Genomic DNA, 27,096 nt, shown 5'->3' with positions numbered 1-27,096 from the left:
ATGACTTAACATGTTTCAGAGCAGAGATACATAAATGTTTGTAGCGATATTCTGCATACTTTTGTATTACTTATACAAGAATAGAAAACTCTTCTATATTTTAATCTTTTCTGGTTTACAGATTCGTGGTTTAGATTTTTAGTAAGTTAGGCTAATGCAATAGGCGATTCTACGCCTTATGTAGGGGGTTCCGAGGTTGCAGATAGGGTCAGTTGGCTGGCGTAATATTTTCAATCCGGGACAAGTCTGCACATGTATTTACATGTATGTAAGAGTTTTATTACCTTGTAAATAGTATAGAGTTTGTAAATCACCCCAACGCTTTTGATGTGGCTAATTTTAGGTTTATGATTGAATAATATAGATTTGCAGTAAGATTTCTCGCGTAAGCGTCACGCCTGGTGCGTGCGAAAAAAAAATCTATTTTTTGTCTCGGGACATCTGCAACACGATTTTTCCAAATAGATTTAGCGATTTCTACCATGTTCTCCTACAGATATCTCATTTTTTCGTACATGAATGATTTTCGTAAGACCTCATTTTAAAGAATAATATAACAGAATGAAATATCACAACTTTGCAAACGGTATCCAAAAAATGGTTTTTAACCGTACAAGTTCATACAGACTCACTTCTCCATTCTGAAATGGCTGTCAAAAAAAACATGTCATTCCACCCAATCGAAGCGCGATCGAAGCGTTAATTCATTTTACACACGCGGCGCTCGCGTCGTTGTCAGTTTAGCAGAGCGACCAATTAGAATTTGAGGATGAAGATACGTTCGGCCCTCAGAAAACCTCAATGAATTTATTGGCCGTATTTTACTGGCGAAATCACGGCTTTGGACCAATGACTGATGAGACTGACCAGGAAACCACCAATCGGATAGTCAGAATTACTCGCCGTAGCCCGCCCCTGTATGTCAACCAGTGGCTGTGCCGAAGCAGCGGCTCTCATCTAGACTAGTGTGGGAGGTTGGGGAGCGGAGTGAAAAAGCTGTAAATTAACAGTATTAAGATAATCCTCATGATTTGAGATACCTATTTTTTACTCTAAAATTTTGTTTTATATTAATGTTAACTTTATATACTGACATTTTCGCCACTATATAATGGCAACATGCAAAATAGTTCAAGGATACGTACTTTCCAAAATCCAAACAAATACACTGACATTTAATAGTTTACTATTAATCACTGTTTTGGGGGCGGTGGGAAGGGGGGTTAATAATTATCGCAGTGTCACTAACTTATTTGTGATGTTATTGTTCCCTGGGAGCCTTAGATATCCATTAATTGTTAATTCAAAGTCGGCTGCGTTGTTTACCAAGTTAGGGCGCCGTTGAATAAATGTCAGCATCCGCCGCGAACTCACTGCGGCGGCAGCGAATCAAAGACGCCGGGGAATCAAAGGCTCCCCCTCCAGCTCAGCCAGCAACAGCGCAGCACTGGCCGGCTGCAGCCCATCCGCGCCGCCGTGCCCTACCAGCTCCTGCGTGGAAGCCATCAGCGCCCAACCCGCGCTCCCTCCTCCTCCTCTTTCTCCTCCTCCTCCTCAGTCGGGAGCAGCGCAAAGCCGCCGACGTCCCGCTGCTCCAGTCCCACCGGCCTGACGCAGCTCGCCCGCGAACCTGGGGGGACGCGGCTCGGGAGATGGGGCACTGACCGCCAGGCAGAGATCATCACCGCCAGGCAGGAGCTCGCCCGTCAGCGGAGGTAATACAATAACAAGCCCTCGGTTCACCTCCATGTCCGCATCACCCTCGCGTTCATCAGCTGCTCGTTTCATCCGACGGCCTGTTTCGCTAGTGTTTTTCCGCTTGTTAATAGCAGCGTGAGTCCTGGGGGGGGGTCGAGGCGCGTTATAGCGTCGCCTTATAGCTTCGCCTTATGTAAATGCATGAGTGTTTTCATGCGTACGGGCGCTGGGACGAAGCTTCGCCTTTAGTGCGACACTGTATCTGGGTCTCGGGCTGTTTACCAGCGGCCCCCTCGCCGATGTGCGACTGACACCCCGACGGGGGAAGGACGTGCGGGATGCTGCTGCGCACCGATGCGTTTTCGGTCGCCTTTTGGCCCCCGGCCGCCCGGCTCTTTCCTCCGCCGCCTCTGCTTCCCGGCGTCGGTCCTCCAGTGGGGTTTAGGGCGACATTTCTAACTGGGCATCGGAAGGTGACGCGAGGGGAAAGTTTGCAAACGGCGCAGGGGGGTTGGGCGGCTTGTTGTTACGAGCATCCTGACGCGGTCCCCCGGAGGTGCCGGTTTGCTGCTGGTGTCGGCGGCCGGACGGACAGCTTTATGACGAATCGCGACGACCGAAAGGCCGCCGCTCGGCGTCTGTCCGGACCCCGACTTACGCCGTCGTTTGTCTGCTTTCGCACTTTTCATACGCAGCACGGGCCGCTTTGCGATGCTGTTAGGGAAGCGATGCTGCAGCTGGGAAGGATAAAAAGCTGGAGGTCTGTTTACAGGCCATTAGGGCACCGAATGATCAAGGCGTTTAAATTTAATCTGACCGATGGCTCGAATGTCGCGTTATAGAAACACCCTTATTTTCTGGTGTGAAACTGCGGCCATCCATGTTACATACAATGATCCTGATATCTATATCTGATAGATGTCATTTGGTTGGAGATCGGGGTGGGGGGTGTGTCGCTTCAGTAAACTGCTTTGTTTTTCTATAACTTTTTGGCAAGGATTGACGTTAAGAGCTTGGTTTTGCCAGCTAGATGCAGCATGACTAAAGCAGAGTTATTTATTTACATGTTTGTTTATTTACTTTATCTGCCCCACCAGCCGGAGGGATCCTGGATTGGTCTTTGTTTGGCTGTCGGCTCGCAGGCTGCATGTCCTGTAGTTTGGGTGGCTTATATTTTGTAGCTCAGCATTCTGAAAACCTTGCCCCCCCCCCCTATCCATCTTTGCTTCTCTGTCAAAAAGACGAGAGAAACTTTACCAGCTCTGTGATGTCTCTGAGGTGAGGAGACTTGGGTGAAATACGTCTGTAAGGGAGCTGATGGGTAAGCTTCTGAGGCATGTATCAAGCCTTATAATCTGCTTTGATGCAGTCGTGACATCATGTATCACGGGAGCCATATTTCATTGTTGACGCCTTGACCAGACCAGCTCCAGTAGTTTGTGAAATGTTCTTTGGAGGATGACTTGGGAAGCTGTCTTGCGTAATAACACTTATAATAAAAGTGATGGTGTTTTGCTGGTGTACGTCTCTAAGAACTGGTGGTACTGGTCCTCAAGTGGGACACTTTTCACCTATCCCAGGAGCGCAGGCGACGTTTTTATCAGATGGACTAAGAGGCCAGATGTGTGAGGGTAGCGTTACCAGGACGACGGGGGCAGGCCTGAGGACGAGGGACCCGGGTGACATTCCAGTGTCAGACCTCCAGTGCTGAGAGACGATGACATCACTCCCCATGCCGGGGTCCACGCTAACAAAGGAGCTTGCTCAGCGGGTCTGCCCCTCTTTAATTTGCGAGCCGCCATGTCTGGAATGTTCCGTGTGTCAGCTTCTGGGTGTATGTCACTGAGAGCCCGAAGGCCACGACTTGGTTTTAGCGGAAATGCAGAAAGACCAAGCGAAGGTTTTTCTTTCTCCATCCTGATCGAAGCCGTGTGCCCCCTCAGCTGGGTCAAAGACGTTGAGTGTGGTGTGATGATGTCATGGCAGAGCTCCGGAAACATCACTGGAGCATTGTTGCACTGCTCCTCACATAATCTGCCGAACCGTCTCGGTTTCTAACCCATAGAAGCGGGTGGCCCATCAAAGTCTTATAATTGATACGATGTGATTAAAATGAAGACCTTTTCCTTGGTAATTGCCTGTTAAAAATAGTTTGTGATGCTGCCTTTTAATTTGACGGTAAAATCCGAAATGGTATTTATCTCCCCAAATGATATTGTGCGTTCAGACGTAGGCATGCATTTATGATGGATATATTGCCCTCCTTTCGCAGCTGCTGGGTGAAATCACCGCATGATTGATGATGTCATGACATTTCCTAATGGAGAGTTCCCTAAATTAGGAGTGCTTTATCACAGGTTGAGCTCACGACAGACCTCTCAAGATTGTTTCCACGCCTTCCGTAATTTCGTTTTCGTCACCATTTTCTCATTCTCTGTCCTTGTCAGACCCCCCCTCAACCACACACACTGTAGTTGAGACTAAAATTAAGCACATCCCGTTAATTTTCAGGCTTGGTTAGAGGTTAGCTTACAAGAACTGTTTCTATATATTCCATGTAATGTGGGCTCTCTCTTGCTTCATGATTATGAGCCGATATTATGGAAGAATAATCAAATAATGTTCTGCCAAAGGATGAAATTGTTTGCCTCATGCTTGTATTATAGCCTCAGTTAAGAGTATTGTCACCTTGTGCCGTTGTGTGATTCTTTTGGCCTGGTGACTCTCCTGTTCCCTCTTGCTGGTCGACCTTCTTGCCGTGGAGTCTGTGATTGGGGATTTTGATGCTTCCCCCCTCTTAGGACTACTGGCTCCGGCAGACTTGCAGATCCAGCGCTCTAATGTTTATGTTGAGTCGTGTAAGACCCATTTGGAAATAGTAATGAGTTACGAGAATGAGTGGGTGGTTTCAAATTTATCTCTAATAAATATTGGAAGTTGTGTAACAGATTGTTTGTTTGTTTCCCCCCCCCTCCCTCTCTGCTTTCGGTTTTTGTTGTTATTGCCGTTAATACTTGCTGAATGTGTTGTGGAGGATCTGGCAGAGCCAGCAGTGTAGCGATGAGGAATCTCGCCTGGGTGACAGCGGACATATTGTCTGTGGGATGAGCAGCTTCATCCTGCTGAAACTGCAATTGATGTATATTTTCCATCTATAAATACCTTCCTGACACTTTCTTGCTCCTTGCATGGATTTCTGAAAGTGGACGAGGATCTTATTATATGAACATGTGATCCGGAAAGTTCTGTGGAGGAATAGGGAAAGAAAAAATAATAAAACTACGGAGAGATGCAGGATGGCAGAGTGTTAAAGATTCGATCATAAGGCTGCAACTCGGAGTCATAGGAACATTGTCATTGTGCCCTTGGGAGGCACTTAACCCAGATTGTGCCAGTAATAGGTATCATAACTTCACATTTCGTGTTTTGTATTTTTTAGTGCACAACTGCAAGGCTTTGTGAATTGCATCCGATAAAGTTCTCGTCTGAGAAACCGATTAATGTAGACATGATGGCACAGGCGTCAAAGGAAGGTCTGTCAAGATCAATTGGGTGTGGAAGTGTTTTTTTTTTTTTTTTTTTTTACCCCTTGGTGCTGACCTTGGAGGACTCGGGCAGGCCTAAGATCACCCTTATTCCATCATATCTTCTCCACTCCGTCCTCTAGAGCTGAGCTGCGTGGTGATATGATTGTCTATTATGAGTCTTCATTGTTAGCTGGCGTTTCTGCCTATAAGAGGAGGGAAGCTGTATCCAGTGAAGGTCATGCTGACTGAATCAGGCAATATTTTGTTTACGCCTGTCCAGACGTTTATTCGGTTATTTGACGTCTGAATTCCTCATTGTTTTCCCTTTTCTTTCCAGTCTAATACGCCCCACCCCGCTCAGATCCTGACCCCGCACGTGTTGCGTTGCCATAGCTATGACTCGACCGTGCCTGGGTCCCCAGTGCGTCGTGAGCACAGCGGGGCGTCGCGGAGGCGTAAACGATCTGCGAGGCGCGTCAGCGGCGATCTCATCGAGCGACGTTTTGGCAAAAACGGTCTCTTGCACATGTCATGCATGCATCTCTGTCCCCTCGCACTTCTCATTTGTATGTTTTTCGTTTGGTTCTCTTACAGATCTCACACAAAGGACTCCCTGTCAGTCTGCAGTGCTATTTATCTGGGTAAATGGAATTTTAATCTTTGCCAGTCCGTCCATTGGAATTTTTGGGGGTTGAGAGTTCCTTGGCGGTTATATTGACAGAATGCTTTCAGTATGTCCGATCTTCTGTAGCCAAATGGTTTCCTTGTATGAAATTTATCCTAAAACATGAAGGTGTAGCCAACAATAGTGTTTAGACGTGTTTTTTTTTTTTTAATTTATATTAAGTTTAATGGATGGGAGGTCACCCTAGTTTGTAGCATAAGAGTGAATGAAAGTTCCCCTGTTACCAAGGGCCTTGAGCACCTGAGGGGGCGTGGCCAGCAGGTATTTCAGCTGTCTCTCTTCTGACATCGTTGGTACCTGAACTGGGCATCTCTGCTGCTCAGGTAGTTTGTGGCTTGCTTGGTTTAAGGCAGTGTTTCTCAGCCTAGTCCTCTGGGACCTCCTGGTAGGGAGCTAGAAGGGTGCATAAATGTGAACTGCCTGGCAGCGAACCGGGAGGGAGCAAAAACATTTACCGTCTCCGGGTTCCTAATGAGCAATTTGAGAATCACTGGTTTAAGTGACCACTAGTGTGCAAGTGCTTGGGGACGAGCTCAGTGGTCAGTCATCACATGGAGGCTTCCAGAGCCTTCATATGTGTATTTAACTCGAGCTTCTGCTAATTTTTGTTTGCTACAGTTTCCGTGAGTTCAGATTAGAACGAGTGCCATGGGTAGCAGCAGCACTGTTAAGACGGGTGCTTATTTTGCTGAACTGTTTGTTTTGTTTTCAGACGACGTGGGAATGTTGTTTAACCGACAGTCCAATGATTCTATCATCGGCTATGAAAACGAAAGAAGCATTCCGGCCACACACCTTTCTGCGTTTGGAGCTTGTAGACGGGGACTCTGTGGTTTGCCGTTACCTAGCCTTCCGGAAAAATCTCATGTGGGTTTTTCCCCTTTTCCGGTTCTTTAATTTCCTCATGCCAGTTGCCGCCACAGTGATGCCTGTTTTCACTGGCCCTGCTGCGAGTCGAACAGCATTCGTTTGGTCTGAAGGTACAGCGAGCTTTGTGCAGATGATTTGAGGGTCTGGGCATTAACTGGGCCTGAATAGGAATGTGGATTTGCGCGGTCACCCCCATGCTTACGGTTGGTTCCTGCTTGTCCATGTGACCAAACTGAGGGCCCGTGATATTGACTGTGAAGCTGTGTGGTGTTGCATTGTCCACATCATGGTGTTGTCAGATGTGTGTGTGCCCTGGAAGGATTAGCTCATGCTGCACGTTTGTGGTTGGATGTGCGAGTGCCCCCTCCCATGCCAGAAGAGATGTACGCTCTGCACCACTGCTGTCAGAAAGCGAAAGGAATAAAGGATTTTCTTTTTTAAAAAGGGGGGGCAGAGCTCGATCAGGGTCCCATTGTGACTCTGACCCATGAGAATCGCTTGGCAGTCCGCGGCGGTGATGTCATCGTGCGAGGTCTGCGAGCTGGTCTGCGCCCACCAGCGCCTCCTGCCAGCCGGTCCGTCTCCATCTGCTGCCGGGGAGCAAATAAAAGATGCTCACCGCCACGGTTTGCCGCCGCCGCCAAATGGCATCCTGAGGGGGTGCTTTGGAGCAGTGGGGCTATTTTGGCCCCCATCCCAACGCATCACACCACAGCCTGGAGGACACCCACCCTAAGGGGTACAGAACCATGGTAACGAAGGCCTACAGCAGCTCTGTCCGGAAGGATGTTAGAACGTCCTGCTCTTCCGGTCTGGTTCTGAGCAAAAATACAAAAAAATCTATAAATGGCATTTATGTGTCCGTGGGTTAGGGGGTTATTTTTATAGCTTCTGCGAGCCCTCGTCACTCCTCAGAGTCTGTCTTGACGTCGACAAACAGGTCAGCTAGCAGCCCCAGTCCTTCAGCTAAAACGCAGAGGACCTGAAGTGTTTCACTTCTAGTAATTTTATTTGGTATTATTGTTGACTTTTAGGAGACTTTTAGCAAAGCATAACCTGCTTTTTTTAGGGGTAAGAGACAAACATCATCCTCCTTTAATGTACTTTAGGATAAGATAGATAGAGGAGATTAATTTGCTAATTTTATATGCATACTGCAATTTTAATGGTGTAACTTGCAGCAAATGATTAAATATATTAAATCAGCATCTTTCTGCAGTTAAGCAGAGTTGAGTTGCATCCGGTGTTGTTTTACACGGCTTAGTGGATGCTAACTGATGCAGGAATAATAGTGTTAACCTGGAGGTGGACCTTCTCCTTTTGCCGCCTTTTCATGATGGTGCTGCAGCCCTGTCAGCCTCCCTTCCAGTCTGTTGGCTTGGTCCAGCCCGGCCTGGGTTGTCACCTGTGCCAGTGCGTCTGAGCCAAAGAGCCAGTTGCCTTTGGCTGTGGGCAGCTCTGCTTTGGAAGGACAGTGAACCTAACTGAGCACCAAGTGTGAGAATCTGACTCCATTGCATAAGCCTTGTGGTATCAGTTTGATTCGAAGCTCCTTGCTGGTTCTCAAGCCATCTCTCCAGTGTGTCTCTGTTCCTGATCACCCAGAAAAGGGCCATGAGGCACGTGGCCAGAAGCAGCTTCCCCATCCTCTGAGCACACAGCTTCCCACTAGTTCCTCCCCTTGAGCCATTTGCTGACCGTACTCTGTGTGGTTGAAGGGAAACGGACACCAGGGTCGCGTCTCTCCCCCGAGGTCTGGGCTTGGGTCTCTGTGACGCGTCTCATGGTGACACTGCAGCGTTCACCTCCCCCAGAAGCCCATCCTACTTGGTCAACTTTGCTCAAGGGCGGAGCTTTTGCGATTCTACTCCCAGAGGACTGCCGGGACACAGTGAAGGGCTGCTCTCTACTAATCCCCTGTGCCGACAGAAGTGTGCACTAGGCAAGATTGTGGGGATGGAGAAGTTCCTGCTTCGTGCTGGATATGATGTTGCACTCCAGCATCCCCAGTGGAAGCAAAACTGGATGGAGTAACTTGAATTGACCCATCAAAGCGTTTTCTAGATGTACTGTTTGGTTTATGGGTGGCTTTTCATTCTATTGTGGTGTCAGTGCCTGAAACCGCAAAGGACTTTGCTTTGCTTAATTATGCTGCCTATTCCGAGACTTACTGCCCGCATGTTGAAAATGAGAGTTGAATTTAAGCGGAGTTACTAAGAAACCGATGAGTTTAATCTCAGATGGTATGTGGGCTTCTATCAAGCGCAACCCAATCAGTCGGCTGATCCTGATCGCATTACGTCAGTGACCGAGCTGCCAGTCTCACAGCATTCAGACCTTCTCGAGACTTTCAGCCAAACCCTGGGATTTCTCTAAAGGTCACGGTGTGTGTGTGTGTGTGTGTGTGTGTGTGTGTGTGTGTGTGGGGGGGGGGGGGGGGGGGACGTGTTCCATAGCTCTGCTCCACCAAATACCTTCCACTTAATCCCAGTATGTTTGTTTATGATGACCAGTGACCTTAATGACCTATGAACAGCTGTAGTGTTTCCCTTCACAAGCGAAAAGGAGAAACGCCCATTCTTAGTTCTGCTGCCTGTAAATTCATGGCATTTGTCAAGGGCATAGTTTTGGTTTCAGCATTGGGAGGGACCAAATCAGCCCCGAACCCCCCCCCGCCTCCCTAAACACGATCGTACTCCCACAGTATTGTCAGGGACATGTCTCGACCATCCATACCCAAATCTGCACCCTTGGTATTTGTAGACTGAACACTTACCATCGAGACTGAATGACTGCGAAGTCCATCAAAGCACAGCTGTAGCATCCTGTTGCATTGCAGAAGTGGAATTTGCTGCTGATGTACCGTAAAGGTCATGATATAGCCTCCTCCGCAATCCAAATCTGCAAGGGAGGGGAGCTTGACCAGCAAACTGCGAGCCGCCCAGCCCGCCCTGTGATGCGGTCACGATTTGCGCCTATTAATGACATTCTGTGAGACACGCTCTCACTTGCCGCGTGCCGGCCACCTTCCGCCCACGTCTCCTTTTTGTGCCGAAAAACAAGGCGCTAATGCTATCCCGCTAGTCTGTGCGGGCTGTTTATGCTTGAAATGATGGGACTGTTGGGGCGTCCCGATCTGTCTGTAGGGTGTGCTGCACCCTAAATGCTCGGGTTCAGTACTGGTCAGTATTTGAGGTCCTTCAGCTGTAACTCATTTGCTAACAGTTGTGCACGGGGTCGAGGCCCCACCACGATCCAGCACACTGTTTCCCTGAGCACCATCGCTGGGCCCTACCTGACAGGCCAGTGGCCTTTGTGACACCCCCTCCCCCATACCCAACCCTTTCTGCATGAAAACCTGTCGCTCTCTGGCCTCTAGAACCCAATCCACGGTCCGTCCCCCACTCTGGTCCACCTGAATCATTGTCAAAAAACATTTCCTTTTGGTGGCTATACGCATAAATCATATGTAGGCCATTGGGAACGTAGGTAACGGGGCTCCCTAAAGATCTCAAAATTCAACTTTAAATTTTAAAATGTTTTTCCATCAGTGCTGTTCCCTACACACTGATTCAGTGATCGTGCCTCTATCATCAGAAGATAACTTCTGTGGTTTATAACATACTAAGCTATGTGGTGTGCAATTCTCTTTTCTTGCATTATTGTGCGTTTCCTTTGTTGAAAAGGTGGGAGGCAGGTCAGAGAAAAGGGGGGGGGGGGGGGCGACGTCCATAGGATGAGTAATAGGCTGGTCCACAAAAGCAATGTCGAAACGTTGAAACAAGGTACAGTGGTGATTGATTCTCGTGTGACGTATGCAAAGCACCAGCATTATGCTAAGCAGTGTGGCACATGTGGGGTCTTGCTTCGGACCTTTGATGTGCTTCTTGTACTTGGATGAGATGTGGTGATGTCACAGCAGCCGATTGGCCGCATTTAGTAGGCTTCCGGTCATGTGATTCCCACGCCCAGGAATGTTCAGTATCCAAAGTGACGCTTCCTGACTTGAAGTCCGCGAAGCCGATCACCTGCGGGAAAAATGAAAGTACATGCCTAGCATGATTTTGCGTTACCCTGTTTGTTAAAGAGGGACGATGTCTGTGTTGAAAGACTCAACCCATATTTCAGTCTTGAGTGCATTTGTTTTGATGTGGTATTATTATTATTATTATTATTATTATTATTATTATTATTATTTATTATTTCGGTCGAGGTCTTAAAAAAGCATTGAAATTGATTTTAAGATCTGTGCAGCGAGCCTGTGTGAAATGGGTCTGCTTGGCTGCACGCTGGGTAGGATTTTGCTAAGTCTGCTTCCAGACCTTCAGCTGCAAGCTGTGACATCCAGCCCCCCCCCCCCCCCCGATGTGGTGCTGTGTTATTTTTAAAAAGGGTCACACGCACAATTGCAAATTCTCCTCATCACCAGGAGCCATTTTTGTTTTCATAATGGAGACCCAAAGGGCTCTTTTTAAATTATTATTATTATTATAATATTTTTTTTACACATTTACACAAATAGTCCGTCACTGTAGCGGGAACGTTTGCTGGTCTGTGGTAGAGGAATGGCTGCCATCGAGATTTTTATATAAATATATAATTTTTTTTTAATATATTTAGCTGAAGCTTTTGTCAAACATGGATATTTTACTTGAGAGATTCATGTTAGGAATCTCGCTCTAGGGAAATTCACCTTGAACTGTGTACCCCCACCTTCAATGATGATTAAATTAGCTGCAGATTAACTGAATTTCTAATAACCCAAATTTGCCATGGATGCGGAGTGCAAAGCCTGCGGTTGGGGTCTCCCACCTGTCCTGCGCGTCTCGGAGCCCTCAGCCTGCGGTTGGGGTCTCCCACCTGTCCTGCGCGTCTCGGAGCCCTCAGCCTGCGGTTGGGGTCTCCCACCTGTCCTGCGCGTCTCGGAGCCCTCAGCCTGCGGTTGGGGTCTCCCACCTGTCCTGCGCGTCTCTGAGCCCTCAGCCTGCGGTTGGGGTCTCCCACCTGTCCTGCGCGTCTCTGAGCCCTCAGCCTGCGGTTGGGGTCTCCCACCTGTCCTGCGCGTCTCTGAGCCCTCAGCCTGCGGTTGGGGTCTCCCACCTGTCCTGCGCGTCTCTGAGCCCTCAGCCTGCGGTTGGGGTCTCCCACCTGTCCTGCGCGTCTCTGAGCCCTCAGCCTGCGGTTGGGGTCTCCCACCTGTCCTGCGCGTCTCTGAGCTCTCAGCCTGCAGTTGGGGTCTCCCACCTGTCCCTGGAAGCAGCGTGGCTAATCAGATCAGAGGGGTGGCTTCCCACCCACCTGGGTTTTATTTCTGATTTAGAAGAAGATCCATGTCCATCTACGCAAGAAGCAGCTCTACATCCATTGGGGAGATTTGTGTGGGAGTTCAGCGATGCGGTTCAGGCCCTCTGGGGTGGGATGATGCACAATCCTCAGCCAACGCTAAGAGAGCGCAGGGTGCACAGTGTAGGCTGAGTCATCCTACATTTCTGAGACGAGCTTGCTGCTCATGGGCCTTGGAGCAGGACTGGCTAAATTAGCATTTACGTGCAGAAACGCTGGGGATCTACCCTCCCACCCAAAAGACTGACTGCGGGTCGGGTTAAACAAAATAAACGCGCACTCTGAATCATAGTGCATGTTTTTCTCGTCAGCGATGTCTGAAGAAATCTCAGCGTTTTTGTCTCTGCAGAAGGGAAATGTGCGAGATTGGAGCCCTTTGCCGTAGCAGTGACTCTCTGAAAGGTGTAAACGTGTCTGCCGCTGAGGTGCAGATGTGATGACACCACAGAAAGCGGGAGTTCGGCCCACTTTCACGACGGTCTGATTAAAATAAAGATGTCACCCGCTGTTTTGCCTCGTCGGGCCGCAGGCTGCGTTTTTCACCTCTTTCTAGTGCTGTCTCACACGCGTGTGCTGTTGTGGCTCGGCACACGTACGGCCTAATCAGTGGGGTACGTCTGTCCTGTGGTGCCGGAGGCGTGCGAGCGACAGGTGATGATCGTTTCCCGTGTGTTTGCGATTTGGCTGATAAAAGACTTGAATCACTTAGTCTTGTTACTGTCCTGTTTTTGCAGTTGGTCGATATTCCACCTGCACCCAGTTGCACCAGTACTTTTTGATTGTGATCCACTTGTTTTTCACGCAGTAATACACAAACATAGACTGACTTCTGCTGGTGTCGTCCTGCGCACTAGTGAGGGCTTGCAGTCCAAAATTCTTATGTTGAAGTTGCCATGGAGACGTCAGCCTAGACTTATTACTTGGCGTCGTTGATTTGACCTCATAAGCCGTAGACCTCGTCTATCAAGACACATCTGGAAGCCCTAAATGAAAACATGTAGTCGAGAGACACTTCACAGTGATACTACATCTTTTTATTTGGGTATTGTCTTGTGCAGCATCTCTGTAGTGTCTGTGACCCCACCCCACAGGAGCCGCGGTCACATGGCCCGACAGCCCACGCAGTCTCGTATCCTGTTTCCGCTACACCCTCCGTAAATGGCTGTCATCTCTCAGGTCAGGGCTCAGTGCAGATGGTTGCTTTGGGTCTTTTATTTTTGATTGTTGAGTGTGATGTGGGAGAGCTGCAGACCTTCATGATCGCGGCAGACTATCCCAGCCCTGAAGGCCTTAATTTCTCCCGATCATTTGTAGAGGGGGTCGACCCAGGGGTCTCCTGGCATATCTGGTACACGATTTGAATGTCTGCTGCCAACACCTCTGGAGTGAAATTCAGCTGAGAAAATTGCAGCAGAAGGCCTTGTTAATTTTTGCCATGTTGAATACTGTTGTCCGTCTCTGGTTCCTGGTGTGTTAAATCTCAAATTCTGCAGGTTTCCAAAGCTCATTTCTCCCATCCCTACCTATGGCCCCTTTACCCCAAAGAATTCTCCTTTCGGAGTAATGAGATTGCAGTACGCGTGAATCTCTTCTGGCTTACTGTAAACGTTTTAAGGATTATGAGCTATTTGGTGTTTCATTAGTAATTGCTGTAAGCGCAGCACTTGTTAACATCCTGTTCTGTGCAGTTCACAAGCTGCCGTGTCGTTCACAGCTTGGAGGACGTTTAAGTGAAAGCGTATTTAAGTTTCCATGACCCTAACAAGGCGAGAGTTCGGTCTCTGAGCTTCTACACGTCATGCTTGGCCTGTTTGGGAACAAAAGGACTATTTGATTCCCCGACCAGGTCAACAGATGCTTGTTTAAGGCTTTTTCCCTTTTATTCGGGGAACGTGCTCGCTTTCCAGGTTGACTTGCTCGATGCTGTATTGATTTGTATGTTCGTTACAGGTCATTGACAGGTTGGCTGGATCCTCGGTATATAAATACAATTTATTGGGGGTGGTGGTCATGGAAACCTTAAAGGTCCAGTTCAGAAGTTGGATCTGTGTCAATGGGGGCGCTGTGGCTGAGCGGCCGTCGGACCATGACCTAGTCATGCTTGCGTCGGAGTACGTGTCGTGTTTTTTTTTTTTTTTAACTGGAGACATAATTGGGAAGTTCTCATGTGGGCCATGTGTTGATGTGTGGAGTAAAAAATAGAGGAAAAAAAAGAAAAAAGGCCCCCGGAGCACATACACAGACCCCACCCCCCACCACCTGCTGTGCACTGATCTTTCTACAAAGCGGGGCTTTGAAAATCCTGTCCCTCAGAGCGACTGAAGGATTTCACCCTGAATTGCCAGCGAAAATCGGACCCTGGCGATTCTAGAGGCAGTGAACCCCCTCTCCCCCCTCCCCCATTGAATGTGATTCGCCTGTGTGAGTCACATCTCCTGCAGGTCTGTTACTGTAGCCGTGCCTCTGCGTGGCTCCATCCCTTTTCTCTGCTTTTTTTCTCTTCGCTTCCACGTATCTCCTGTTAGTCGGCAGTTTATCCCAGTGGTGGCCAGTTTGGCTTGGGCTGACCATGTAAGATCACTTCTGTTGGTGCCTTATGACGCTTGATTTTGTCACGGGTGCATTTTGTGTGTGGAGGCTTCCCTCCTTGCGCCTGAACCCGAACCCGTGTTTGTGATGCATAGGCCACGCCTCCTTTCTGATCTTGCCGCGCAGCATTCCTCCAGGGGCGCTTTTCCAAAAAGCTCTCGTTAAGTTTACATGGTTGGACCCATTCATTTGCGTGCTGTGTAGTTACGTACTGTATAGTTAGCAACTATGCTTTTGAGAAATGCGTCCCGGATTTGATCTCCACGTCAGGCCATTGGAGCTTGCAGGAGAGATGCGTAAACCTTATCTGTCATTTCCACAGTGCTAACCTGCTGCCACGTTTGGCTGCAGCTGGCATCCTTGGTACTGAAACCCCTCCACTAGATGTCAAGCTAAACGTTAATGAATGGAATCAAATTGTTAGCTGTCATAGAGTACAAGTTAATTTCCGCCTAGATGCCGAATCCCTTTTGATAACGCAGCACTCCCACCGAGACAGACAGGAAGAGAAGCCTTGGCCAGAACGATGGTGCTTTCGGGGGGGTTATTTATGCAGAGGGTAGAGAGATCTGCCTCTGATTTGATGAGGGGACTCTCGCCGTCCCTGTCGTGCCGGTGGTCTTTTCCGGAAGTGTCTAACCAGGCGTCAGGTCGCCGGGGAGCATCACGCCTCTGATTCTGCCCGGAGTGGGGCTGTGGATCCTGGGCATGTTAATGACGTAAGATGTAACTGTATCCTGACAGTAAAAAATAAATCTGCTGACTCGGGTTCTCGTTCCGCAAGCTGCACTGTTTAGCGTCACATGGTTTACTCAAAGGCACTCGCTTTTCCACGCTCGTCGCCGATTTCTCCCCCCCTCCACTTCAGTGGTCCCTCGTTCTTTCCGTGCCCTGAAGCTGCGATGTCATTCGACTCCAAGAGAGATCAAACCATCTGGTGAAGTATCTTAAACTCTTAGCTTAAATTAAGCTGTAGCTAAAATTTTATCTCGTACTTTCTGGAGAAAGGGCTGTGAACGACCTATCGGCCTGTTTTTTCCCCCCACACGGTATTCCGTGGCAGGTGGGGTAATATGAGAATGACGAAGGCTGTAGGCTGAAGAAACTTCGGAGGGAAGCAGGCTTCCATAGGGCTAATCTGGACGTCTTTGAAGCCGCGGTGCAGCGAGTGCGATACCCAGACTGCACTGTATTGTGAATAATGAGCTGCTTCAGTCGAGCAGCACCATCCTCCATGGCCCCCCCGAGATGCTTAGCTCTGGGCTTCACTTGCTGCTTTGCGCTTGCTGCCACCCGTTTTCATGTCCACGCCCCCCCCCCCCCCCCCCCGCCAGTTTTCTTTGACTCACCTCCGCATTCCTGCACTCGTACTAAATCATCCACCTTCCATTCTTCTGCCTCCTGCTCCTGGTGTTTACTGGGAGACCTGCTGAGGAGCCCTGATGCATAGCACTGTTGACGTGCCACTTCCTGGCTGAGCAGCACCACAGATTTATGTTATTTATTTTATTTTTTACATTGTATGTTCTTTTTTATTTCTCCGTCTTTGCTTTTGGTAGCTCAGCTTTCCTGCAGAATTCATTGACATTATTCCAATAAATAGTCATTTCTCATTTAAAAAAAAAAACAAAAAAAGTCAACAAAGAATTTTGTGGAACAGCACAGTAATGAATGTTTACATACTAGCATGATAATAGTTATGTATGCTAGTTATCTGCTTTTGCATGCCTTTGCACAAATATAGGCCGACGTATATCTTTGTGTACAGTCGTCTATAACACAGAAGTGTGATCCAAGATGGCTGATTTAGTTCACATGAAAGATGCATCTGTTATCTAGTTTCAGGTCTTCATTGGGCTGCGTAACAAACGGTTCTAAGGTTTGCACTCTGCAACACCAGGTAAATTGCAGACCGTGTGCAGTGTGGAGGCTCAAATCACACACATACACAAAGAAACTATAGGCCTAGCTAACCAGCTAGCTTATGGTAATAAAATAAAACGTGAATCGCACATTAATCTAAGTGCCTTAAATAAAATCTTGCGTTGAAATGAGACTCATGCTTCCCCTGGACTTTTCCCCCGTGCGGCTGACTGGTCGCGTGTCACGTCCGGTAACCGCTACGTGTGCCGGTCATCATTCGGAGCCAGTCGGCCTGGAGAGCTGCCGTCTTAAGGGCGGAATAACGATGTGGGCGGTGACACTGCGTGTGTTTGTGTGTTTCTTTTTGCTGACTCCAGACTCCTGCATGCTGGAGTGACAACGAGGCAGGAGAGAAAAGAGCCGTTCGGCAGCGCTCCGCTTCCCGGGGCAGCGCGGACCAGCTCCGAGAGGTAGCCCAGCCTATCATATCACGTCACAGTCAGCTCTCCTTGGCTCTGTTTAGATAACCTAATCATTATCCCAAAAACGGTGACAACTGTATCTGGATCAAACTCGGTCCTCGGGACCCACTGCCCTGCTTGTTTTCCAGGTATCCCGAGGTCCGAGTTTGAGAACCACTGCTCTCGGGCAGTAGGCTCTGGAGATGCTGTGTTTGTGCATCTATGTGTGTATTTGTGGACTCATTTCTGCTGATGCCAAATTTGGGTGGTGTCTTAAACATAAGCTTTACACCACATCAAAAAATAATCGCTAAGTAGACCTATTTACACTTAGTTTAAAACTCCCATGTAAGGAAATCTGAAATTTTAACAGCAGTGCGAGCCCATTTGAATTCGTGGTATGGATTGATGATGACACGGTTTGAAGGACCTTTGCAGGAGTTTGGACTTTAATTTCACTTGACCGGTCATCTTTCAATAAAACCACTTCTCATTTACCATGAACAATCTCGTGAATTCGCCGACAGAAGACTTTCTGCGGAACAGTGATGAACAGTAGGGTTCATCGAAAGGGGACTAGAGCAGCTGTCGTCTTGGGATTGCGGAAGGTTGTGGTTCATCACCTTAACCAACGTGCCACCTGCCGTTATATTCAAGTCGCATCGCCCAAGAGAGCCGCTGCAGCAGCGATAACATCAATGGTATCAGATCCCCCATCCGTAATGTCAGAAAGCCGCAGTCAGCGAGGTGAGCTTTTCACATGACGGCGACTCTGCCAGGAAACCGCGTAGCATGTTTGGTGCCTCGGCGCTCGGTTTTCTATATATAAACTTGCTGCCCTGCCTGGCGGCCGCGAGGTGTCGGCGGGCGGCGCGGCCGCTCCCAGATTCCGCCGCCTTTCCTGCAATTTTACATCGGCTCGGCAGAACAGCGGAGAAAGCCAACATGCTGCTGTATTGTGCCGCTCAGAAAGAATCGGGCATCGAACGTTGTCGATCTGGGTCTGTCATGCGTCCATGCGGACGCTGCACCGGTCGCACCCCTTCGCCGTATCTGTCTGAGCAGATCCTCTCCCCCCGCGCCGTTTAAATGCTTCCCGGCCCCTTAAATGAGCCTTTTCGGGTAGACGTTTTGGCTGAGAAACTAAATATATGTCTTTTTAATGTTTCTTTTGAATCACATTTTCATGTCTTAGGCCTGCGTACATTTGCACAAATACCCAAGATTGTCTCTACTTTGTAGGTCATTATGTTTTTCAGCAAACTCAAAAGTGTACATCTGAACCGTAATATGACACTGCATGTGGGAATCTGTCCCAAAAAGTACACTAGAATTATATAATTTTAGACGGCGTCTGGAGATGTCATCTAGAAGGTAAATAAAGTGCAGGGCTGCGCATTCAACGTTACAGTCGGCTTATTTGAAATACACGTTTTAAATGGGAGGGATTTTGCTAACCACACAAATTTAGTATTTCGGAGCAGAATTTTCATTATTCTTTTTTTCCAGGCCAGTAACGTTTATGCGACGATATTAATCATTTTAGAACATTAGAACCGTACAGCGTGATCTTGACATGTATAATCAACTTAATGTGTCGATTTAATCACTTTTTAATACGAAAGGAATATCGTTTACAACACATAATTTGCTTTCCTATAACCGCAAATAATTAATAGAGCAGACCAAACAGGAACAGACGACATCTTATTTGTATAAAAATACTGCAATTAGTTAATCTTTACATGAATTTCCATAAAGCGTGCTAATAGGTGGTTGCAATGTGCATCTTGGCAAAAGTGAACGCGGTAACTTTGAAACGTGAAATTACAGGTGAGTTGGCACAAATGTGTGCCGCAGCACTAAACTGAAGTTTAGCCATTTAATGAGTAACTGCTCGCCCTTTATATCCACTTATAATGCGTGTGCAAATGTACTTGGTTACAACAAAACCTTGACTTTCGATTCCTGGGATATTCTGCGTTGCTATTCTAAGTTCAGCTGAACCCTTTATTTCAAGAAGTAATGTCTTGACTACAGAGGCAAATCGTTCTAGAATAAAACGATTATTTAAAATCATTTACGGAAACGTGGTCCATGAACGTGTTCGCCACGATTTTGTGGAAGTTGGGATTTTACTGAATAATGTCCGTTTTTTTCAGAAGCTGTTTCACTGGATCTCTGTTCTTGTTTTCAGTCACTGGTTACCATAGTGAGATTACCACGGCAAATTGTTAACAAACACCGAGTTGTTTTTGACACCGCCCGCACAGGGAAAATAACACAAACACGTGCAGAGATCGCGCGCCTTGGTACATTTTCAGATATTACCATTTTGTTTACTCACTGAATTTTGCCATTTAAAGTGGAAGTTTAACTATACTATTGCCAAACCCCAATTAATATATTCCTTTTTAAAATATAAATTATTATCGACGTCACACTTGCCTCTGTCTCATTTTACACGCATCTCCTCACATCTCGTGTAACCGTGTTTGTTATTGAGATTTCCCAACGGGATTTTTAGTGGTTATAGCGCCCTCTGCTGGCGATTGTCTACCCATGCTCTTGGTTTCCAACCAACCCCTTGCTGCAAATGACCTACATCACAAGGTCGGTCCTAAGCAGCCCAATGCTACAAACGACGGTGCAATTTCCCTTCTTCCATTAGTAGCACTGGGGCTCAATATTGAAAATTTTAGGAGCACCGGCACAAAGTACATGTTCTTAGCTTAAATTGACTGCAATGTAACATATTAATCTCTCTCTCTCCCCCCCCCCCCCACACACACACACACACACATCTTAACTGTATTACTGATAAATGTTTTGGTAAGTAATGTACAATTTACAGAGGTAGCAATGTAATATTTATTATAAAGGAAAAATTCAGAGGTAAGTAATGCTGTAAGAGGAAAAAATCATTATGTTGTATAGTGTTTTATAAAAACGTAAGAACCAAGCTTGTTTCATTGTCACCAAAGGGCCGAGTGAGAGCAGTTGTGGGACAGACACACGGTGATGACGTGCTGTGCAGAATCGCCCCCAACCCGCGTTTGTGGTGGTGGTGGTAATGACGACAGCCTTGTTGACTCTACTCCAGTCACTCTGTATTGCCTTCAAACACACAGCAATAGAGTTTGGTATTATTTAGATTTGTCGATTCCAAATCCGATTCCAGTTCTGCTCATCAAATCCAGTTCTTGTCGATTCTTGGTTCCAATTATAATTCAGATTCAATACAGATGTTTGTTTCAAAAACAAAACACTGCATACATTCTCTTTTCAGAGTTCACCTTCAACTTTTTAAAACAATGGAGTTACGTCATTTTTATGTTTTCTTAAAAGAACAATAGGGTGTTTGAAGGTAAAATAAGGTTAACAACCACACTCTGAACCTTGGATGTCAGTTTGGCCCTGATGTCAGTCATACTTTACATTTCTGTTTAATCTGCCTGAGGAGGATAGTACACAGGTCTGCTGTTAATAATTGGTAAAACGGTAAATAAATCTGGCCTTTGGGTTGAGCAGCAGGCAATTGTGGAACTAACTACTGCCTTATGGTCTTAGCAAGTAGTATTTGCAAGATGCTGGCTTGGGTCTTATATGACGGAAATATGAAATGGTAGAATGCATGATCTAATGTTTGATGCTGTCCAAGCATTACACTGTGGAATATGGAATTTCTACTGTTAATTTAAAATATAGTTTATAAAAAAATGTGCGTGTAGGAATTGAAAGTGGAACCCAGATTTACGTCTTATCAATTTCCAGATTCATCAAAATTTAACCCCTTTTCTAATTTGGAACCGGTTCTCAATACCCAGCCCTAAACACCAACCCTCATTCTCCTGGTGTTCCCTGTCACATGGTCCTAAAAAGAAGGGAAAAAAATTTAAAAAACAATGGCAAGTTGCATTGGTGGCTTGTTATTAAATTTAGTTGTGCTGCCTTCAGAAATGACACAGTCACAGTCTGGAACCCTGGTTCCTTATCTGTGTTAAGCCAGGTTTACTGCTGCCACTTCCATTGATGAAGGGTAAAATTCTTTGGGAAATCTCAGTTGGGGAAAAGTGGCTCTACTGCTTTTATTGAGTATTGGTCTCATGACTGACCCCATCGTACGGGTGAACTCTTGCCCCTTGGCCTTCCTGCTGCGTGTCTGAGGCTGCACCACTTCATATCATTAGGCTGTTTCTTAGTGATATTCTCCATATCCCCTTGTATCTGCTACATTAATTGGCAGTTTCAATTATATGAATATACATGATTGATATGTCAGATACTTTCTCTGTCCCAGAAGCATCACAATACTAGCAGCATCACTGTAAGCTGACTGTAGCGTTTTGAAATGCCACATTATTATGGTTCATGGCATAATTGGATGGTTTTGGTGACTGTGCTTTCCAAAGCCTGTCTCTCTGACTTTGCACGTCCCCCCACCAGTAGCATAATGTGTAGCTAATCAATACCTCATTAAATTATTTAACTATGTTAATTAATTGAGCTGGTGGTGAAATTTAAGAAATGCACCGAATGGCTGAGGTGCCCCTGAGGAGAGGTTTGGGAAATGAAGCGGTGTTCATCTAGCATTCCAAGAAGACAACAGTAAGTTTGTGGAGAACAGAAGGAATTATTATTTTTTTTTTTGTAGTTACTCCGTTCATTTATTTATATCGTATTTATATGTTAAAATGTGTGTTTTTGTGTACATATACACTTACTACCCAGATAAATAGCTTTAAAATTTCTTGACTGCCCAAGACTTTTGCACGGTTCTGCATAGAATTCTCTGCCGTAACTGACAATGACGTCCAGATTTCCTTCCTCATTAGTGTAGGTGTGAGCTCCGAAGGGGTCCGGTCCGCAAACGCGCTTATTTTCATGTTGGTCCCGCGCCTGTTAGAGTGCTAAAGTAGCCAGAGAGGATGATGTTCCACTGGGATCAGGGCTGATCCTCTCACTGATCTATTGTGATTCTCATTACTGCACATGAGAGTATAAATCATCACACATGCTTGTTCTCTTGGCTATTTTTAGCCCCCAGTCTGACAGGACTCATTCTGATTCTTCTCTTTCTGTCCTTTTCATTGGTTAGATTTCAAAGCAGATTTACGCATGTGCCAATCACAGGTGTTGCTAGTGTCATTTTCAGCATTTTCATAATGCATCATTTCTGCCCCCCCCAGGTTTCCATACTCCAGCAGCAGCTCCAGTGCGGTAAGCAGGGTGGTCGACACTGCAGGGAAGAGCAGTTTCTGTCGCCTGAGCAGGGCACGCAGACCACGCAGACGCCGCCTGCCGGCAGCCACACCCAGGTGTGTGTGTGACCCCTCCCGCCTGCCCCACCCCAGTCCTCTGATTGGCTGTGAAGGATGCATTCTGGGAACAGGGAAATGAGAGCTGTTTGGGGGGGCGGGGTGGGGTGGATGTGTTGCAAAGCCCCTTATATGGTTACGCGGTGGCAGCCCCCTTCTTAACCTAAATGTCTGTGCTTCTGTTCCCCCCCCCCCCCACAGCCGTCCATGTCGAGATCTGCTCAGATGCCGCTGTCCAACATGACGGTGCCCAAGGCCTCCATGTCCAGAGTCCCCAGCAGTATGGAGGGCATCAATCATGAGCTGGAGAAGGTGTTCATCAAGGATAACGGCGACAAGGAGGAGCTGAAGGTGCTGGAATGGAGTGACCCTCTCCTATACACACACACACACACACACACACACACACACACACACACACACACACACACACACACACACACACACACAGGCTCTGCCAGTCATAAGCAAATTTCCCATTCAACATAAAATACAATGTAAAATAAGGAACATTCACAGTGGGAGTAAGTGAGTATCAGAGAGGTATCTTGTGAATGGGAGAGAGAAATGACTGTCAAATATGTACATATACCAGTAATGACATGGTGAGACTGGCAGCAGACTGGGGGCTGCTGATGCTGATTATTACAGAGCCATCTGTGGACCCCAGCAGCGTGACCCTGCGGTAGAACCGCGCCGGTCTGACGCGCGTTACTGATGTTCTTCACAGTGCCACACCACTGTTTTTTTCCACCTCTTCTAATAACTCCTGCTTATGAATATGGGGCGACGTCTCCACGGTGATTTTCTTGGTACTTCTCAAAGGTTTCACCCCTGAAAACTCCACCCACAGGTCTGTGTTGGTCTCCATGGCGCCCCCCTGCCCCTGCCACACTCCCAGCCTTTTAGAGCATATGAAAGGTGTGGCCTGTTAAATCCAGCGCAACCTGTAGAATTTCACTCTGATTTGTGTTTTGCTCCCCCTCCCACCCCCACTTTACTAGGCTCTGGAGGTCCCAGATGGGCGCCGTGCCCCCTTTCCCCCCCAGCATCGCAGCAGCAGCACGCGCAGTGTGGACACGCAGGTGCCCCTGGCTCCGGGCCGCTCCAGCAGCTGCTCCAGTCTGTCACCCTGTCCCTCGCCCGCCTGCCCTCTCGGCTCCCACGATGGCAGTCCCTATTCCACAGAGGACCTGCTATACGACCGTGACAAAGGTCCCATTTGCCTCCCCCCGCCCTGGAACTTGAACCTAGTAATGCCCAAATGAAGCGCAATGAACCAATTGCTGTATTTTTTGACTCCACTAGATGGTGCTCTTGGTTTGCTTAGTGTTATCCTTTGAGCACTTTATTTTTGAAGACAGCACCATCTAGTGGGGTCAGCAAGTGGCTCATGAAGCTTCATTTGTTTGCGGCTTATTTATTTATTTATTTATTTTTATGCAAGTTCATGTGACATGGCTGATCACCATTTTTCACGTAACATCTCACTGATAACATTTCCAAGTGAAGGAAACTGCAAACACAGTTTGAAATGACCTCGGCCTTCTTTTGGAGTCTGTGACCTCTGACCTCTGACCCCTGCTTGTGTCCACAGACAGCGGCAGCAGTTCTCCCCTGCCCAAGTTCGCGTCCTCGCCCAAGCCGAACAACAGTTACATGTTCAAGAGGGAGCCGCCCGAGGGCTGCGAGAGGATCAAGGCCTGTGAGGAGGCGCCGTAAGTACCGGCCTGTAATTGCACTGTACTGTGTCTGCTTACAAACATCATAGGACTGTGTTTAGCACTGAGTCAATGATGACCACCTAGTTCAGTATCTTGTATTGAGTTAATGTCCAAACCCGGACAGAATGGAAACTGCTTCCTAATGACGGCCTTCGTGGTCCCCCCCCAGGTCCAGGCAGTCAGCCGCCCCCCCCGCTCTTCTCCTGCCCCGACAAAAACAAGGTGAACTTCATTCCGACCGGTTCCGCCTTCTGCCCCGTCAGACTCCCCGGCTCCTCCTTCTCCAGCTCGGTGTCCGACCCTGACGACGAGGCTAGCCCCTCTCCTGCTCCTGCCCCGGCAGGCCCCGAGCTGCCGCTTTCCCTCAGCCAGGTCTCCACCAGCACCAGCACGGATGACCCCCCAGAAGTGCCCGCAGGGTCCCCGACTGAACACCAGGGGGAAACGTCGCATGTGGCTACCGAACCTCAGAACTCTGTCATCAGCTAGTCTTAGCCAGAGCGGGATTCTGGCTTTACTCATTGCCACCTCCCGGCCTTACCCCCCCCACCCCCCCACGCACCTCAGGCCTCACAACACCCGTGCCCCCACCCTCCACAACGGACCATACTAATTTGTTGAACCCCCACATTCTGCATGGCATAGCAACAATATCAAACGGGGAAAAAAAAAAAATATAGTGATCGTAGCATATTCTTAAGCACTGTTGTCAGGGAAGCTGTATACTGTACATGATAAAAATATACTCCTCTCTACTCTGTAAGGAAACGATATGCTGGCATTTGTGGTTAGGAGGACAGACGAGATGCCTTTACTTTGGGTTCTAATGGGATGGGTGGGGGGCATGCACCTGAATCTGGTAGTATGTTTAAGATAATTTGTGTCATGTGGTTTGTTTCAAAATCCACAGTATGAATAAGCTCTATATAAAAAAAATGCTTGTTTAAATTTAAACAAAAAAACAAACTGCGTATTGCTTTGTCATGTATGTAAACAGGAAAGTGAGACGTACGTTTCAGGCTTATAGTCATACTTTAGTCCAGGTTGTGTGCCTAAGGAAAAGAACCAGGAAAAGGACAAAAACAGGAAGATGAGTGACGCTTGGTCTTGCTGTCCAAAAGTAACCCGCTTCAGGAATCCCACACAAAGCGATAACTCAGGTAATCCGGCTCGCGTGTCCATATGGGGATGGTCACCGATTTGTACCTGCGGCGAAAGGAAAACCGGTACCGGTACCGGTAGCTTGTGGGCAGCCGGGATTTTCACGCAAGGCTCCCGTTGTGTGCGGTGAATCCCAGGTCCACCTGCAGCTAGAGGGTCGCGGGGGGCGCGGCTGGGCAGATCCCGACGACTGAAATGGCCGTGAGCTATGGAAAGCATGGGAAGGCCAGCAGGGCATGTTTGTAGTGTGGTCAGTTCGCGATGTTGGCGGTCCTGTAGCGGGATCCAGTTGCCGAGCAAGGAGCATGAACAGAGCACTGTCACCATAATGTGTCTGAAGAAATTAGGTCAACAAAAGGCAATGTGTAGACTGCCAGTTAATAGCAAGACGTGTGCAGTGCCGGTATACTTGCGTCAGAAACTATTCCTGTGGTTTATGCATGGCACCAGTAAGCTAGGTCTGCTTACTGTGCGATTTTACTGGCCCATAATCTAAATATATCAGGTTCTGTAATTCCATGTACGGCATGAGGGGGCAGGTGCCGAGTGACGTTGGAGTGGAACACGACCCCACCGCATGACAGAACAGCACAGAAAACAGCCCTTTACTAAAGCTTGTCAGTAAACAAGCAAAAACAGCGTTAAAACGTTTGCCGTAGATAAAATACTGAAATGACATTTGAAATGTCAGAGAATGAACCAAAATGGCGACTGAAACGGCCTGAATTAGCACAAGGTGAGTAAAGCCGTTTTACCAAACAAATCTAAAGTCAGGCCAGAGGAAAAGCCTCGGCTTTCATGACAAAGACTTAAATAAAAATAATGACAGTCCGAAGTATCGGGGGGGGGGGGGATTAAAAATTCCTAAACTGATGGCTCGACCCTGTTTAAATTTTTCCATTCAAAATGACCAGTTTTGTCCAGGAACAAAGAATGTAACGATACACACAGTTACTTAACTGTTATCATATAACCTCACTGTTGATGATTTAACTTTGCTAGCTTTGATTATGGAGGACAGGAATGAAAGTTTTCTCAGGCAGTGCTGGGGCGGCCAAACTTGCCCGGTTTGCCCTGACTCAACCCCCCCCTCCCCCCCCCAGCCCCAGACATACTCATTACTGTGGAAATATTTTTATGTAAAAAAAAAAAATCAAAAAATACATTAGAAAGCTCAAATGTATTTTTCAACTTTTCGTGTTCAGAGATGGCTTTAATGTGGATTGATGCAATATTTTTTGTCGCACTACGTTAAGGTGCTAGTTTACCCTTAACATTACACTAAGGTAAACTAGATCTGTGCAATAATACTAGTCTCCACTTGGGAGTGACGTTTATAATGTAAATTTAATTTCTCAATTTAAAAAAATATACATATATATATATATATATATATATATCAGAACCCATAAATCTGCCATTTCATTGGTCGGCACTTCGCCGGCTAATTCTGCGGTTGCTGATGTGTAGACCAGCGCACTGCTAAGAGGAACGTGCTCACATTTCACCTGCGATAAATTTCCAGTTGCCCATAGCAGCAAAAGCTAAGAAGCTTGCATCCCCTCTGGCCGTTACTTTTACTACCTGTAGAGGTCACTGTAATAAAATCATATACTGGTGACGTGAACACATTGGGTTGTGCTATGTGAACATAGTTTGTTTTTGGAGCCCTCTAGAGGTAAAGGTGGCCCCAGCAGGGTCTGGTCTGCGATCTTGCTTGAAATTTGTACTCGGTTTCCGCCATTACTGCTAAACCGCCGCGTCACCAGCTTCGCCTGCCTGGGGCGTAACGGTTTTGTATATTTCCGCACAGAGCTCTTGTGTCTTTATTTAAATAAAGTTATTGGAAGAACCAAA

General features: G+C 47.4%; 1 protein-coding gene across 1 annotated transcript; it reads left to right on the top strand.

The window, feature by feature from the left end:
- Positions 1-973: 973 nt before the first annotated feature.
- On the top strand, positions 974-27,096 carry glcci1a (glucocorticoid induced 1a). Its single transcript, XM_048993955.1, is given in 12 exon segments — positions 974-1,426; positions 1,428-1,622; positions 1,624-1,715; positions 9,948-10,095; positions 10,160-10,172; positions 16,953-17,045; positions 22,226-22,354; positions 22,556-22,705; positions 23,359-23,569; positions 23,952-24,072; positions 24,248-24,266; positions 24,268-27,096. Coding segments are annotated over 12 exon segments (1,548 nt in total). The 5' UTR covers positions 974-1,349; the 3' UTR covers positions 24,568-27,096.

The sequence above is a fragment of the Brienomyrus brachyistius genome, chromosome 23 (assembly GCF_023856365.1).
Source record: "Brienomyrus brachyistius isolate T26 chromosome 23, BBRACH_0.4, whole genome shotgun sequence".
Taxonomy (NCBI): Eukaryota; Metazoa; Chordata; class Actinopteri; order Osteoglossiformes; family Mormyridae; genus Brienomyrus; species Brienomyrus brachyistius.
The sequence above is the reverse complement of the archived record's forward strand: the minus strand, read 5'-3'. Positions and strand labels throughout refer to the sequence as shown.